Consider the following 15,396-nt stretch of genomic DNA (forward strand, 5'->3'; position numbering starts at 1 on the left):
TTCGATTTCAGGTTTTGAGTCAAGAGGTGTAGTTGGTTGATTGATATCAGGTCTTGAACCAGATTAAACGGAGACCTGTCGGATCTACTTCGGCGGCGGATCCTCAGATCTGAGCAGTTATTATTATTGTAAGGAGCCTGACCTAATCTCATTCCTCTCCACCGCTTTCAAATCAACCTCTCCACCGCTTTCAAATCAACGTTGCCGTTAACGAAGGTCACTGGAGACGAGACAACGCAACAAGAGATGGTGAATTTGACGGAGAGTATTCGAGATGGAAGGAATTGTGTGACCGGCGGCGGGAGATTGCTGTAGAGATGTTTGAATTAGACACATGACGGCAGTTGTTCAGGTGATGGTGGCGGCGGTAGGTGGTGGGTAGTGGTGGCAGTCGGCAACAGGTGGTGGTGGGGTTTTGGATGTTGAAAGAAGAAGGTGGGTGGTGATGGTGGATGCACATGAGAGGAGAGATAGGGGGAAGAAGAAAAGAGGAAGAAGAAGTTGCAGGTAGACGAAAAGACAAAAATACCCTCACATGCGTCTCACGTGAGGGCATTTAACTGACTTTTTCTAACCCAGTTAGCATAAAGGACAAAACTTGTAGGAAAAAAAAGTTTAAAGTACACCGCCTGCAAGGAAACTTAGAAAAAGACACGAACCGTAATTCGTCTTATTTTAAAGGACAAAATTTGTAATTCTGTCAATAAAAATAATCGAATAATAAACTTTTGAGGTTATTATTAAAAAATCAAGACAAACCTACCCAGTATCCAACCCTATTCTAGAAGTTAAAACCCATTTTTTTAATCTTTTCAAAAAGCAACATCAGCGAGTAGTTTGACTTTCTTCTTTTAAAAAAAGCAAAAAAATCTATTAAACAACACAGCCGTTCAATCTTCTCTCTCTCTCTCTCTCTCTCTCCTCTTTTTCCGATCACCAAATTTCCGGCATGGCCGCCACATCTGAGAACGGCACCAGTGACATTTCCACCGTCGTAGACGATGACGTCAGCTTCGGATTCCAACGCCCAGAGATGTACACTGAGAATCTCTCCGGATCCGTCAACCCCTACGGCCGTCACCTTTTCCTCTGCTACAAGTCTCACAACGACTGGCCTGCTCGTGTTGAGTCGTCCGACTCGGATCCCCTTCCGAAGCGACTTGCTGGAGCTATTAAGGACCGGAAGAACGATATCGCTGTTAAGGTCTGTTTAATTAGCGAGTTTATGATTATGAAAGTGTTGTTGATGTGGCTTTTTGTAGACTCTGTTGACGATCTGTGAGAGCCGTGATTGTACTGGTTTATCGGATGGTGATGTGTTGATTTTTCCCGATCTGAATAAGTACAGGTATTCTCACTTTTGCTAGGGTTTTCAAATTATTATGTATGTGTTTTTTATTGTTACCGTTTGATTTGATTTGATTTACGAGCTGTTTTTTACTCTAGTTTTAAAGCGAAATGATACTCGATGTTATGTGCGGATCGTCACGAGTATTTTACCTAATATGTTTAGTTCGTATGTAACGGTTCTGATATAGAGAATTAGAGATACTATAGTTAGAATATAATTTGTTCTTTGAGTTTGAAATTTAGTTGTCATTTGTTTGTGGTTACAAATAAATTAAATTAAAAACCGATCATCAAATAAGCTTTAAAAAGGAAAATCGTACTACACTTTACACCTCAACAGTGTATAGGTCGTGTATAGCAAGCTAAGCAAGTCTGGTTTATTGAACTCAAGGACACGTGAGGTGGCTCAGGGTACACTAAACCTCTGCTAAGTCCTACCTAATAAAATTAATTTGTTTATTCTAAATATTATAAAGTGAATAAGTTATTAAATGACTAAATAAATTAAAATACAATAAACAAAGAAACGAACGAAAACAGAATTTTAGGTTTTAACACAGATGGTGATGATGAAATATGCAGAAGTGTAATCAGATATTAATGATAAAATCCGTGAATGTTACTAGCATTAATAGCTTTTCTAACGGATTTAGTTACCATATTTTACCGTATTTCTTCTTACGATAACTAGGGATATCATTGTAGTATAATCTTGTACAGCATCACCAAACTGCGCTTCGGCATGTGATCATTTCATTGTTTGGTTTTGTTAATTAAAGGGGCTTGGAAGAATCAAACGTTGATAGTTTTGTGGAGGATGTGCTTGTGAGTGGCAAACCTTGGTCTTTAGGAACAGAGGAAACAGTGACTGGTTCGTATGTGTTTGTGTGTGCTCACAACAGTCGAGATAAAAGGTGTGGTGTTTGTGGACCGGTTTTGATTGAGAAGTTCAGTGAGGAGATTGGAGTGAGAGGATTGAAGGATGAGGTTTTCGTGAGTGCTTGTTCACATGTTGGGGGCCACAAGTATGCTGGGAATCTGATTATATATAGCAAGGTTCAGGATGGGAAAGTTTCTGGACACTGGTAAGATGACTTGTTACCATATTAATAGTATTATGTGATCTCTTATCTTCTCTAATATTATGCGTTATTCGTATATTGTAGGTATGGTTATGTTACTCCAAATGATGTGGCTGAATTGCTTGACCAACATATCAAGAAGGGTGAGGTCATTGAAAGGATTTGGAGGTACCGTTATTTATTCCTTTTAATCATTATGTATAACCCAAATCGACTCGTTTTGCATTATTGTTTAACAATTAAATCACCATGATGAAACTTGATTCAATCAACTGCAGGGGTGAAATGGGTGTTCCCCCTGTTGAGAAAGCCGACAAGGTTGTTGAACCGCCACTTGTGAATGGAAATGATGTGAAGGAAAACACAAAAGACGAGAAGGAAAACACTGGAGGCTGTTGTCAAGGTGCTAATGGATTTTCATGCTGCAGAGATGATAATTCAGGTGCAAAGAAGTCATCTTTCAAGTTTGACTTCTTCACAAGAAAATGGGAGCAACACGAAGTTTTTACAACTGCTGCTGTGGTTGGAGCAGTGGCAACTGTGGCCGTGGCGTATAGCCTTTATAAAAGGTCACGGTGAGTTTTGCTCTCATGGTAACTCGGGTCCGTTTTACTTGGCCTTTTTTACGGGTATTATTACAAACTTAAAACAAAGTGTTTCACATGGCAAGGATATTGTCAAGTATCATTATCACTATATATGAACCTACTTAGATTTTGAAGGTATACGAACATAGTATTCGGTATATTGCCCTGTTTGTAAGGGTAGAAATTAGTATGACTATGGTATTTTGATGATCTTATTGGTTAGTTTTTGTTCTGAACCTCTTGGTACCATGTTAGTATGCTACAAGTGAGATGAATAAGTGGTACTTAGGTGATCTAAGGGGGTTTACAGGATGTTGATGCATGTTATTAATATGACCTTGTACTTTCTATGCTAGTGTTGTGTTTTTCTTTACATGTTTTTGTCTTATTTTTAGTTCATTTAAAAAAAATTAGTGCTGAGTTCATTTTAATATGGATTTATACATGTGAAATTCTTGTGATGGTTCTTGGTTATGCTCAAGTGTTAATACTGAGCTGCAATCATCTTCAGTTATTCACTAAGTTCGGATCGAGCTGGGTTTGAGCCAATAATAATACGAGTGCAGCCTTGTTGATTTGGTATTTTTAGTTGAAACAGAAATTGAGTTCATATTTGGCTCACCTCCACAGTCTAAAAATATCGTCTTAAAATACCAATATATAAGATGAATTTATTTCGGTCAACGAGTGAGTTACTCTGAGCTAAAATCAGCTTGAGTTCTTATGCGAGAATGAATTATTTCAGGTTAAGTCAGATTAGGCTTTTGGAAAAGTGTAGAGGTGAACAAATAGGTTCTAGGCTCAAACCGCTTTGGTTTTGGTCAAAGATGATTAAATTGGGTTTTGTGACTTTATCCAATCTTGTTTGGGTTGAACTCGGTTTTCTAAGAGGAAAGGACTGGGTCTGATTTTAACCGGTTTGATTTGGGTTTTAGTTTTAGAAAGAATAGTACTACAAACCAATTTCAACCACAGTTTGGTTTGGGTCCAAACTGATTTAATAATCACGTTTGCTTAAGCCACTGAGTCAAGAGCTAAATAGTCCTTGAAGCTGGATTTCAGGAAAGCTGGGAGTCCCATGTTATTGACAAACTAACTTCTGACTGTAATTTTAATTTAAAAATATAATATGTTATTTTACTAATTTAATTGCTATAAAGGAAAATGTATAATTGGAGAATTGGATTTGTAAGGGTTTTGGAGATAACTTAATTTAGGCCCATTCCAGTGGGCTCAAGCCACTACCAGTAGGCCATTAGAATTTTGACAAGTCTTCACTTCTAATAGGAGTTATTAATGGTTATGATAAGCTATAAGAGTGACAAAACTGATGTGGCGTCATAGCGGGGCATTAAGGACGGGCGATAAACAAGAAAATGGTAACGGGGCTTTAACAAAGAAATGATGGGGCCTAAATGCTTTAACAAGGAAATGATGAGGTTTTAACATGGTAACGGGGTTTAAGCCACAACGTGAGGTTAAAGAGATGCCTTAGTTAAAGCCGAATTGCCTAAGTGGTAATGACATGGTTTAATAGTCAGAGTGTCACCACTCAAACTGCATGGCTCAGGAAGACAACATATGGCACAACGCCACTCCTTCGCATCATAATGGTCTCTTTGTGCTATTTCTTATTCTCTCCCGTGGAGTTTTTTTATAGCAAATAATTACGATCAGACCAAACCAATAAAACGAAATTTTGCTATAACCGGAACTTATAACCACATTTAATTTGATTCCATACTGTTTGTCCGTATCGGGCTTTACAATTTGCGAGAGTTTTGCACATTCTTGTGATTGTTTACTTCTAGTAATTGTCGAATTGATTCTAGCATTTGTTATGTTACGTGACGAGGTGGTAGTGGGTTGGGTTAATCCGTCAACACTTCTTTTATCATTAGTTTTTAAAAAGAGAAACTAAAACAAATCAGATATAACTTGACTTGATCACATATACAACAGTTAGTAACTTAATGTTCATATTTACAATAAAAACAGAGGATTAAACCTCTGTTTCCATAAGAAGATTCACATATTAAGCCTAGCAATCATCTGTTCCACCATTCCAACCTCAATCCTCCTCATTTCACCTCTATCAATCTCACCCATAACCTCTTCCAAAACCACATTCTTTGACCTCTCACTCCTGTAACCACTTGAACAATCCCTCAAAAGCCGAAGCAACGACTTGGCACTCGTTTTAGCCCTTCTAGTCCCATCAATGCTAACTTGCAACAACCCCGGGATCGCCCCTTCTCTTAATATCATCCCTCTGTACACCTCTCTACTACTTTCACACATCATCAACAATATCCCAACCGCATACTCTTTACACTGCTTTGAACCTTCCTCTACCGTCTCCACAAGCGCCCGAATCCCAAATGTGGTCGATGCAATCTCTCGCAAGGCAACTTCCGACGCAGAAACTATGTTTTTGAGTAAACCTATCGATCTTTCGACTAGTTTTGATGATTTTTCGCACTCGTTTATGAGGTGGATTAAGGAAGATGATGTGCATGGTAAAAGGACAGTGGGGATGTATGGTGATAGGTTATGGAGAGTGACTATTATGTCAAGTTTTACTTGAGTGCTATTGTTTTCAACAAGTGTTTCAATGAGGGTTTCAATGGTGCCACATGCAGCCATTGGTGATTTGTTTGCTGAGCATGATGATAAGATTAGAAGTGCTGCGATTGCATGATCAATTAATGGATGGATTTGCGATCGAGTTAGGTTTAGAAGTAGAGGAATCGCTCCTGATTTCGCAATCCTGATCTTGTTTCTGTAAATTAAACACAGAAAGAATTAGGTTGATGATAAGGCCATTGCTATACAAACACCACTAATGTGTTATTCAAACACTATTTACGCGTAATGGGTCACTTGGGTCGGTTTTGGGTTTAAACCGAACAAAAAAACAAAAAAAACAAAATTAGATGTTTGGGTTTTTGAAAACTGTTTTGTTTTGGTTTTGGTTTTGGTTTTTCGATTTTCGGTATTCACAATAGGTTTGGTTAGTTATCTTTTTTCAAATTTATCATATGGGCTTAAAAATTTTAAGAAAAAAATGCCTTAAAATATGAATTTGTGCTTAAAATTTTGATTCTTAATTTTTTTTTATTAATTTATTATTAACATTTGAATCTAAATATTTTTCATTGAATCATTTATTAATTTCTTATAAACTAATATTTTTTTTTGGTTGATGTAAAACAGAAACGAAAATTGGTCTTTTAAAGAAAAGTAGTAAAATCAAACTGTTGGTTTCTTGTTGGGTTTTGTATTTTAGATACCTTACGTCAGGTTATATTTCGGTTATTTCAATTTCATGCACACCCTTAGGCGTACGATGCAACAGGAAGGCCATACAATCCGTATTATATCATACGGCTACTATAATTAAACGAATAAAAATATTATACCGTATGATAGATACTACAATCAAGCCAATGTACACTTTTGGAAGGTGTAACATAGTAGACATTGTAATAATAATCAAACCGGAAAGAGAGATAGATAATAAACGAATCGAACCTTTCGCTTCCATAGCCAAGACTAAGGAGAGCAACAATGGCAAATTCTAAGGATTTAACATCTCGTTGAGCATGAAGCACGGACACAAGCGCAGGAATGGCTCCATTTTCAGCCAGTTTTTGTCTCTGCTTATTCGTGAGATGAGGAACGGCCTCTGCAGCAGCTGCTTTCGATTCATGATCGCCGAACAAAAGCGCTTCCATGACTTGAACATCGGCCATCATAGAATATATCTAGTAAGTTTCCAATGAGAAATGAAGCAATAGTTATAATTAAGTTTGGATTGAATATTTGGTAGTTGATATTGCAAGTAGATTGATTGATGCTCAGAGAGAGTAAATTTGGATGAGAAGCAAAGGCTACTATTCGCTAGGGAGGGACCATTATATTATAAGCTGCTGCTGCTGCTGCTTTTTTCCGGTGAGTTGGGGATTGGGATCCTTTATAACTTTCCTTATATAGAACAAATATTTATTTATATATATAATCAAACCATGTGACATGTGTATAATCTAATCTTTCTTCACTTGCCTATATCTTTGAAATATTTAACTAACTATGGGAATACGAGAAACGACCTAACACTATAACCGAGATCATTTAAAGTTAAAAGAGTACGTCTACTTTATTGCCTTGTTTCAGAGCTCCATTACATGTTTGTAGCAAAAAAACGAGAGTTATTTCCACAAGTAATGTATACAATATTTTCTTGCTTAATATATATATCATGGTTCACAATTTTTTCTTGAATTTATATTGTCCTACATAATAATGTGGTCGCGGTTTACTCAACAACGTATCGAAAAAATGTTACGATTGACATACGTGTATGTAAGGAAAGAGTTGTCATTGGAAATTTGGACTGATTCATATGGTATGGAGCTTATTTTAAATAGTTATGTTACTAAGACCTTGCACTCTCAATTGTTAGTTTTATTTATGTATAATATAAGTTTTCGCTAACCTCTACTTCGGACTCTAGTTTGTATGTTTTGTGATTTAGGTTTATAATATTTATATTTGTATTTTCATTAGGGGGACGGAGTGGGTGAGAGATGCTCACTTCGGGATGAAATTTCATCTCAGCACCACAAGGAGGGGAGTGGTTCCCACACTTCGGCCCAATTCTTCCTCTTTCTTGGCAGTTTTCATCCCGATCGGGTTGGCTATGCCGATCATCCCAAGCCTCTCTCTTCAAATTTGCCTAAGTCAATCATCCCGAGCCTTCATCTTTCACCCACCGCCTTTATCATATAGGTTGTTATATGAGCTCAACCTAACTGCAAATTAGATCGTCCTCCAAAGTAGTTTTCGAATGCAATATTTATATCTTTTTTTATGTTAAATGCTCCTGTAATATTGACATTAATTATACCGAATTATGTGATAATATTACACATACTAAAGCACAATCCTGTCAAACATAAATAAAATAACTGAGAAAATAAAAATATAACGTATTGAACTCTTTTTTAAGATAAATATTGATATAACCTGATAGTTAGATTAAGTCCTAGAAGTCAAGCTAAGAGTAAAATATCCAAGTGCAATCTAAACAGCTTAAAATAGCATAGACTCTATCAAACAACCATTAAAATAGTGTAGCATTAGGCCACACACACATATACGGATATATTATAGTTATATATGGACACACATTCAGATACAAGGATTTTGGAGCACATGAGAATCTATCCAAACACTCATTATTCCCGGTGTGATCTCTGACCATTTTACATGGCTCCTAAATTCAAGGCAGCCTCTCTTTAATATACGACTTTTCTCTTGTTACATGTTGCTAATACCAGCATTCAGTATTTCTGAATACCGTTGGCTGACTTGAGTAACTCATGTTTTTTAACGGTTTTAGTGAAATCGGTTGCCGGAGAACTTTAAACGGCTTACCATTCGTATACAACACACCTTACTCGAGTTTGAATTCTGAAACAGTAGTGTTCTTTATTAATGGCATACACTTGTTGGAATCTAACCAAGAACCACCCCCCCCACACACACACACAAGGAGGTCCCCGCAAAATTCTTGCCTCACACTTTACCCAGCTAGCTTTTGCCAACCGAGTCAAAGATCATTGACGTAACTCTATGTTGTTATACTTAATTATCCAAAAGTATACAAAACTGACAAGTTTGATCCTAATACAAACGCTATTTCTTAAAACCAAAACCATGGATGTGTTTGTTATTACTTGGAAAATCCAAAATAAAAACCTAACCAAAGTACCAAAATCGTATGCATACCTAATATATACCTGACACGTGTCACAATTATATGAATTTAAGATTTTTTTTATGTTTCTTTATTTGCATCCATTCGTATTTATAATAAAATAATAATATATAAAACACAACATATTAAATAAATATGATAAGTTATGTATGATATATGACATTATCATCATTATTGTACCGAGTAAATCCTACTAATAACAAAAATATGATAAAGTCTGACTTCTAATATTGTAAATTATAACTTAGTTATATATATAATTCCATTCACATGTTCTCTCAAAAAATATAGTTTTATAATTCATAAATCTTTATTAATTATTAACAATTTAGTAATTTTTTTATTCAACCTGTGTAATATACATGTTTTTAAACTAGTTAGATAATAAAAGAAAACGTTTAAATGATATAAGGGGGACGGGGCATCCCATGGTAAGCTTCGAACCCATGTGGTAACACCGCCGCTACCTATATACCCATGCATGACTTCAAACCCATGTGGTAAACCTTTGCCACATAAATCCATACCATCTTGATCTTCCTTTTAACCTCTAACAACCATATTAAAAACAAAAATTTCTAATGTACTTGTTCGTAGGTCTTGCCAACGATTTTGTGGGTACTTAAAGATAGAAATGATTTGACAGTGCATGAATGATTGGTACATGGGTAGTACCCATAAATGTCCCTTTCTCTCATAACGTTGTTGATCAGTTCTTCATGTAAGTAATAAATAACATGAATAAAAAATAAACCTATGAACCTGTTACAGCAGAGAGAGTAGTAACCGCAACAAAGAAGGATGTAGATGACATGGTTGTCAGCTTGGTCGAGTTCCCCTTTAGGATGTATAGTTAAGGATGATGTTAGGGTTCTTGAGAGGAACTCGGTTTAGGAGAGAGGAGGCACACAATATTGTTATGTATGTGTGATTAGGTTATGATGTTAATATTTATCTCTCTTTATATACACTCAAGGGGAAACCCTTTATTAGTTATTTATAGGTAATATGGCCCATCAACAATTACCAAACTAATATATAATAAGGTATAGTTAATATTTTGATCTATTATAATATAAATGATTATAATGGCCATATATAAATATATATATATAATTATAAATTTAATCTTACATTCTCCCACTTGACCGAGTAATCATTTATTATGAGTATTAGATAAACTTGATCAGGAGTTAACACTCAGTTTAGCTTTAAACTTCAACTGGAGCAGATAAATACAGTCATTGAATTGAACATCAGCTCAAGACCCTCATTAATCATACTGCAGTCCTTATTTAAAACCTAAGTAGTTATGATCAAAATTTTCAAGTAAGCTCTTCAGAACGTTCGATTTGTATATTAATTCGTCTATATGTCATTATGATTGCTGAACATATTAAGAGACGTACAATATCAAAACAAATGAGGAATTTTAATAGTTAATCATTCATAGAATGATATGCAGTTGCGCATAGTCATCAGTAACCCGTCATTATTATAAGCGCTTTCATAATATTTATGGGTGAGACTTTTAGTTATCGGATCCATAAGCATATCATGAATGTATTCGATACAAAAATTTAGATTCCTCAATTTTTTCATAAACGAATAATTAGTTTCATATCGAAATTTAATGCAGCACCTGTCACAGCCATCGACCCCTATACCCTGGGAAGGAAGCCGTGAACATTGATTGGTGGTATCGGTGTTTATTAAATTATTTTGCAGCGGAATATTTCATCAGAACCGTAGTTAGGAAAAATGATCAGAGTTATAAAAACACCATGTTTATTATTATGATAAACCGGGAATTTAATCCCTTTTGATACAAACATAAGTTTTATATGGGTAAACCCTAATTTACAAAACACGTTTCTTTATTCTGGTGACAAGCCACTTATTTAAGCTGGAAGCCCGCATGCATCATTCCTTTGTCTCTAACAATTCACCTGAAACATGTTTAAAATATTTGATCAGCAAGAAATAATGGTGAGTACATTGTAAATGACACATTTTACAGTTACAACATTAAGATGTTTTTACACCTGCCTACTTACAAATTACCGAAAGGTACTTGTCACTCGACCGTATCTATGACTGTGGTCATATTACTCATTGGCTAACACTTGTCCAATAAGTAACGTGTAATAGCCTAGTAGGCAAGTCTTGTAAACAAAACCCCACAATACCAGTAGTAACCATCCCGTAAGTCTACAGAGACTTAATCACTGTAATGTATTTAAAATACTTTAAAAATATATTTGAAAAGATTTAGACCATCTGTCATGAGCTTTATAGGTTTAAAAATCATTATGACAGTATCGGGAAAACAGTTGTCTCACGTAAATGTGAGTTGTATAAAAACTCGAATGTCTCACCTTGCAAGTTTACAATTTAAAGAAAGCCTCTTGGTATTAAGCACCTAGGATAATGTAGTATTCCTAGATTAGTATAAACCCAATAATCATAACGATAATCACGAGAGTAGAAACTTTACACGATGGCACAATGTCTTACCTTAATAGGCAGAGCTTACGGATTCGTGTATATTTCTTTCGATCGGATAGGGTATCGTTACGACTCGGTATTATACTCTTAATATGTGTTAATATATGTGTGTGAAATTTCAGAGAGAAAGAAGAAATTTTGAGCAAGGAAATGAAGTCCCGTTGCCAACCTATTTATAGCTGATTTTGGACCCCGTCGCGGTACGCGATGGCCATAAATAGAAAGGCGTCGCGTATCGCGAAGAATCTCATAGCTAAGTCGAGTCAGCCCTAGGCCTGCTACGTGGCACGCCACGTGTTCTCTGCGTAACCTCCACGTCGCGGTACGCGATAGGTAGCTATATCAGCTTATCGCGTATCGCTACGCCGCCATATATTTGGATAAGGTTACATGTCATCGCGGTACGTGATGAGGCTAACCCAAACCTGTCGCGTATCGCGATGGGAGACAAAAATACCAAGACGGCCCTTAAGCGGCTCGAGGCGATGCGAGCGTGCGAAATGCGCCATCAAAGCGTCACATTGCGCCCATCGCACTTCGCCCGATCCCAGGCCCGTGCCCGTGCGCGTGCGCGTTTGGGTGCGTCACACCCTCCGCTAGTACCACTGGGTGTGATATGTCTTATAAGAACATTAACATATGAATTTCCTTTCTTATAAAGAGCTCACTAGTTTTGTAATCTAGCGATGTGGAACAAGAAACTTACTTTCCTATTTATACTAAGGTGGAAGCCTCTCCTTTACTTTCCTCCACCAATGTGGGATGGAATTTTGCTTCTTTTATTTCCTTACTTTTTCATTTTATTTATTTTGTGGTTTGTTATAGTCTCCCCTCCTTATTTTGAATCTCGTCCTCGAGATTTGGTTGGAATAAGTGTGGGTACTTCCGTTTTATTTCGGATTCCAATTCCCAAGTATATTCTGGTCCACGTTTTGAATCCCACTTCACTTTGACCAGAACTATTCTTTTATGCTTGAGATTCTTGATCTTTCTATCTTCAATTTGCAAGGGTTTCTCAACGAATTTCAACTTTTCATTTACCTTTATATCTTGAAGGGGTACTTCTAGTGTTTTATCAGCTAAACATTTCCTTAAGTTACTTACATGAAATACATCATGTATACCTAACATTTCCTCTGGTAATGCTAGCTGATAAGCTACTGGTCCAATTCGTTTGATAATTTGGAATGGTCCAACAAATCGTGGACTTAACTTTCCTCTTTTACCAAATCGGATTACTCCTTTCCATGGAGATACTTTCAGTAGCACCCTGTCTCCAACTTGAAATTCCAATGGTTTGCGTCGATGATCTGCATAACATTTCTGACGATCTCGTGCGGTCTTTAATCTCTCCTTAACTTGATTTATCTTGTCAGTACTTTCTTGTATAATTTCAGGACCTGATAGTTGTTTTCCTCCTATTTCTGCCCAACACACTGGAGTTCTGCACATTCGTCCATAAAGGGCTTCAAATGGGGCATCATTAATACTTGTATGATAACTGTTATTATAGGGGAATTCTATTAGTGGTAAATGGTCATCCCAATTTCCACCAAAATCTATTACACATGCTCTTAGCATATCTTCCAATGTTTGTATGGTCCTTTCACTTTGACCATCGGTATGTGGATGGTATGCTGTGCTCAAGTTTAATTTTGTTCCCATAGCTACTTGGAAACTTTTCCAAAAGTGAGAAGTAAAACGGTTGTCCCGATTCGATACAATGGATAATGGAACTCCATGTAATGAGAAAACTTTGTCTACATATAGCTTAGCTAATTATTTCATTTTGAAAGCTTCCTTCTTTTGTATAAAATGAGCTGATTTTGTTAATCTATCCACAATTAACCAAATTGTGTCATTAACTCTTCTTGTGGTAGGTAATTTGGTAACAAAATCCATTGTTAGAAATTCCCATTTCCATTCTGGCATTTCTAATTGTTGAAGTAATCCTGATGGCTTTTGATGTTCTGCTTTGACTTGTGAACAAGTTAAGCATTTTGAAACATAATTAGTTTTGTCCTTTTTCATTCATATCCACCAATAGATTTTCTTCAAGTATTTATACATTTTATCTCTTCCAGGATGCATTGTGTATTTGGATTTATGGGATTCTTTGAGAATCTTTTCTCTTAATCCTCCTATGATTGGTATCCAAATCTTGTTCCCCATTCGGAGAATTTCATCATTTCCTTTGACAAGTAGATCAATGGTACTATTTCTTTTCTCATCAGCAATATTATTTGCTTCTATTGCTTGTTTCTGAGCATTCTTTACTTCATCAATTAAATTGATTTGAAGTTCTAACCTTAAGGCTCACACTCTTTTAGGTTTCTCATGCTCTTTTCTGCTTAATGCATCGGCTACTATATTAGTCTTGCCTTCACGATATTGGATTTCACAATTATAGTCGCTAAGAATTTCCATCTAGCGTTTTTGCCTCATGTTAAGCTCCTTTTGCCCAAAAATATATCTTAAACTTTTATGATCTGTGAATACAGTAAACTTACTACCATATAGATAGTGTCTCCAGATCTTGAAGGCAAAAATTATTGCTCCCAATTCTAAATCATGTGTTGTATAATTCTCTTCATGCTTCTTTAATTGTCTAGATGCGTAAGCAATGACTTTTTCACGTTGCATTAATACACATCCAAATCCTGATTTAGAAGCATCACAACAGACTGTAAAATCTTCAGTTCCTTCTGGTAGTGCAAGTATTGAGGCATTTGTTAACTTTTGCTTCAAAGTTATGAAAGCTTCTTCTTGCTTAGGTCCCCATTCAAACTTGACATTCTTACACGTTAACTTGGTTAATGGAACTGCTATTCGGGAAAATTTTGAATGAAGCGCCTATAATATCCTGCTAATCCTAAGAAACTTCGAATTTCTGTAGGAGTTTTAGGAATTTCCCAATTAGTAATAGCTTCTATTTTGGAAGGGTCCACGTGAATACCTTCATGGTTAATCAAGTGTCCTAGAAACTGTACTTCTTGTAACCAAAATTCACATTTTGAGAATTTAGCATAAAGCTTTTCTTTTCTCAATAGTGTCAGAAGTGTATGAAGATGTTTGACATGATCTTCACTGGTTTTGGAATAAATAAGTATATCATCTATGAAAATGATTACAAATTAATCCAAATAGGGTTTACATATTCAATTCATCATATCCATAAATGCAGCTGGTGCATTGGTTAAACCAAATGGAAACTCATAATGATCATATCTTGTCCTAAAAGCTGTTTTAGAAATATTTTCTTCTTGCACTTTTAATTGGTGGTATCCTGAGCGTAAATCAATTTTAGAGAAATATCGAGCGCATTGGAATTGATCGAACAAATCATCAATTCTCGGTAAAGGATACCGATTCTTAATTGTGACTTTATTCAATTCTCTATAATCGATACACATACGCATTGACCCATCTTTCTTTTTGACAAACAATACTGGTGCTCCCCAGGGTGATGAGCTAGGTCGTATAAAACCTTTTTCTAGCAATTCATCTAATTGCTTCTTTAATTCCAACATCTCTGTTGGCACTAATCTATATGGTGTTTTAGCAACTGGTGCTACTCCTGGTATTATATGGATTCTGAATTCAACTTCACGATCAGGTGGTTGTCCAGGTAAATCTTTTGGAAAGACGTCAGAATATTCCGATACTACCCGGAATTTCTTTTAGCTCTTTTCCTTTGGCGCTAATGATTACATAAATCATATATGCTACGCCTTGTTTTCTTCGATAGCTTGCCACTTTCATTACTGATATGAACTTTCTAGGCTTGAGCATCTTATCTCCTTGAATTGTAATAATTTTTCCTGTTGGCGTACGGATTTCAATAAAATTTGTGTTACATAGGATTCGAGCATGATTGGCTGCTAACCAGTCCATTCCTAATATAAAATCGAATCCAGCTAGATTCATTGGGAGTAAATTTGCTTTAAACTGGTTGCCTAATAAATCTATGTTTTCTTCTTGAAGTACTTCATGAATACGAATGGAATTTCCATCTGCCATTTCTACTGTACAAACTTGATGAAGTTTGCTTAATGGCTGATTTAAGGCTTGGCAAAACTTTGTGTTT

At 36.0% G+C, this 15,396-nt stretch overlaps 2 protein-coding genes across 2 annotated transcripts; one reads left to right on the top strand and one right to left on the bottom strand.

Moving 5' to 3' along the window:
* Window positions 1-863: 863 nt before the first annotated feature.
* On the top strand, window positions 864-3,317 carry LOC143601835 (altered inheritance of mitochondria protein 32-like). Its single transcript, XM_077079133.1, has 5 exons — window positions 864-1,204; window positions 1,263-1,348; window positions 2,130-2,435; window positions 2,517-2,600; window positions 2,711-3,317. The coding sequence occupies exons 1-5, from the start codon at window positions 950-952 to the stop codon at window positions 3,009-3,011; spliced, it is 1,032 nt and encodes a 343-aa protein (XP_076935248.1). The 5' UTR covers window positions 864-949; the 3' UTR covers window positions 3,012-3,317.
* A 1,108-nt stretch (window positions 3,318-4,425) lies between these two features.
* Window positions 4,426-6,846, bottom strand: LOC143601836 (U-box domain-containing protein 45-like). The gene is made up of 2 exons (XM_077079134.1): window positions 6,554-6,846; window positions 4,426-5,801 (listed from the first exon to the last, which is right to left on the bottom strand). Exons 1-2 carry the CDS (start codon window positions 6,775-6,777, stop codon window positions 5,048-5,050), a joined length of 978 nt encoding a protein of 325 aa, XP_076935249.1. The 5' UTR covers window positions 6,778-6,846; the 3' UTR covers window positions 4,426-5,047.
* Window positions 6,847-15,396: the final 8,550 nt, after the last annotated feature.

The sequence above is a fragment of the Bidens hawaiensis genome, unplaced genomic scaffold (assembly GCF_021521415.1).
Source record: "Bidens hawaiensis isolate Kalapana, Puna unplaced genomic scaffold, B.hawaiensis_p1.1 tig00057219_1, whole genome shotgun sequence".
Taxonomy (NCBI): domain Eukaryota; kingdom Viridiplantae; phylum Streptophyta; class Magnoliopsida; order Asterales; family Asteraceae; genus Bidens; species Bidens hawaiensis.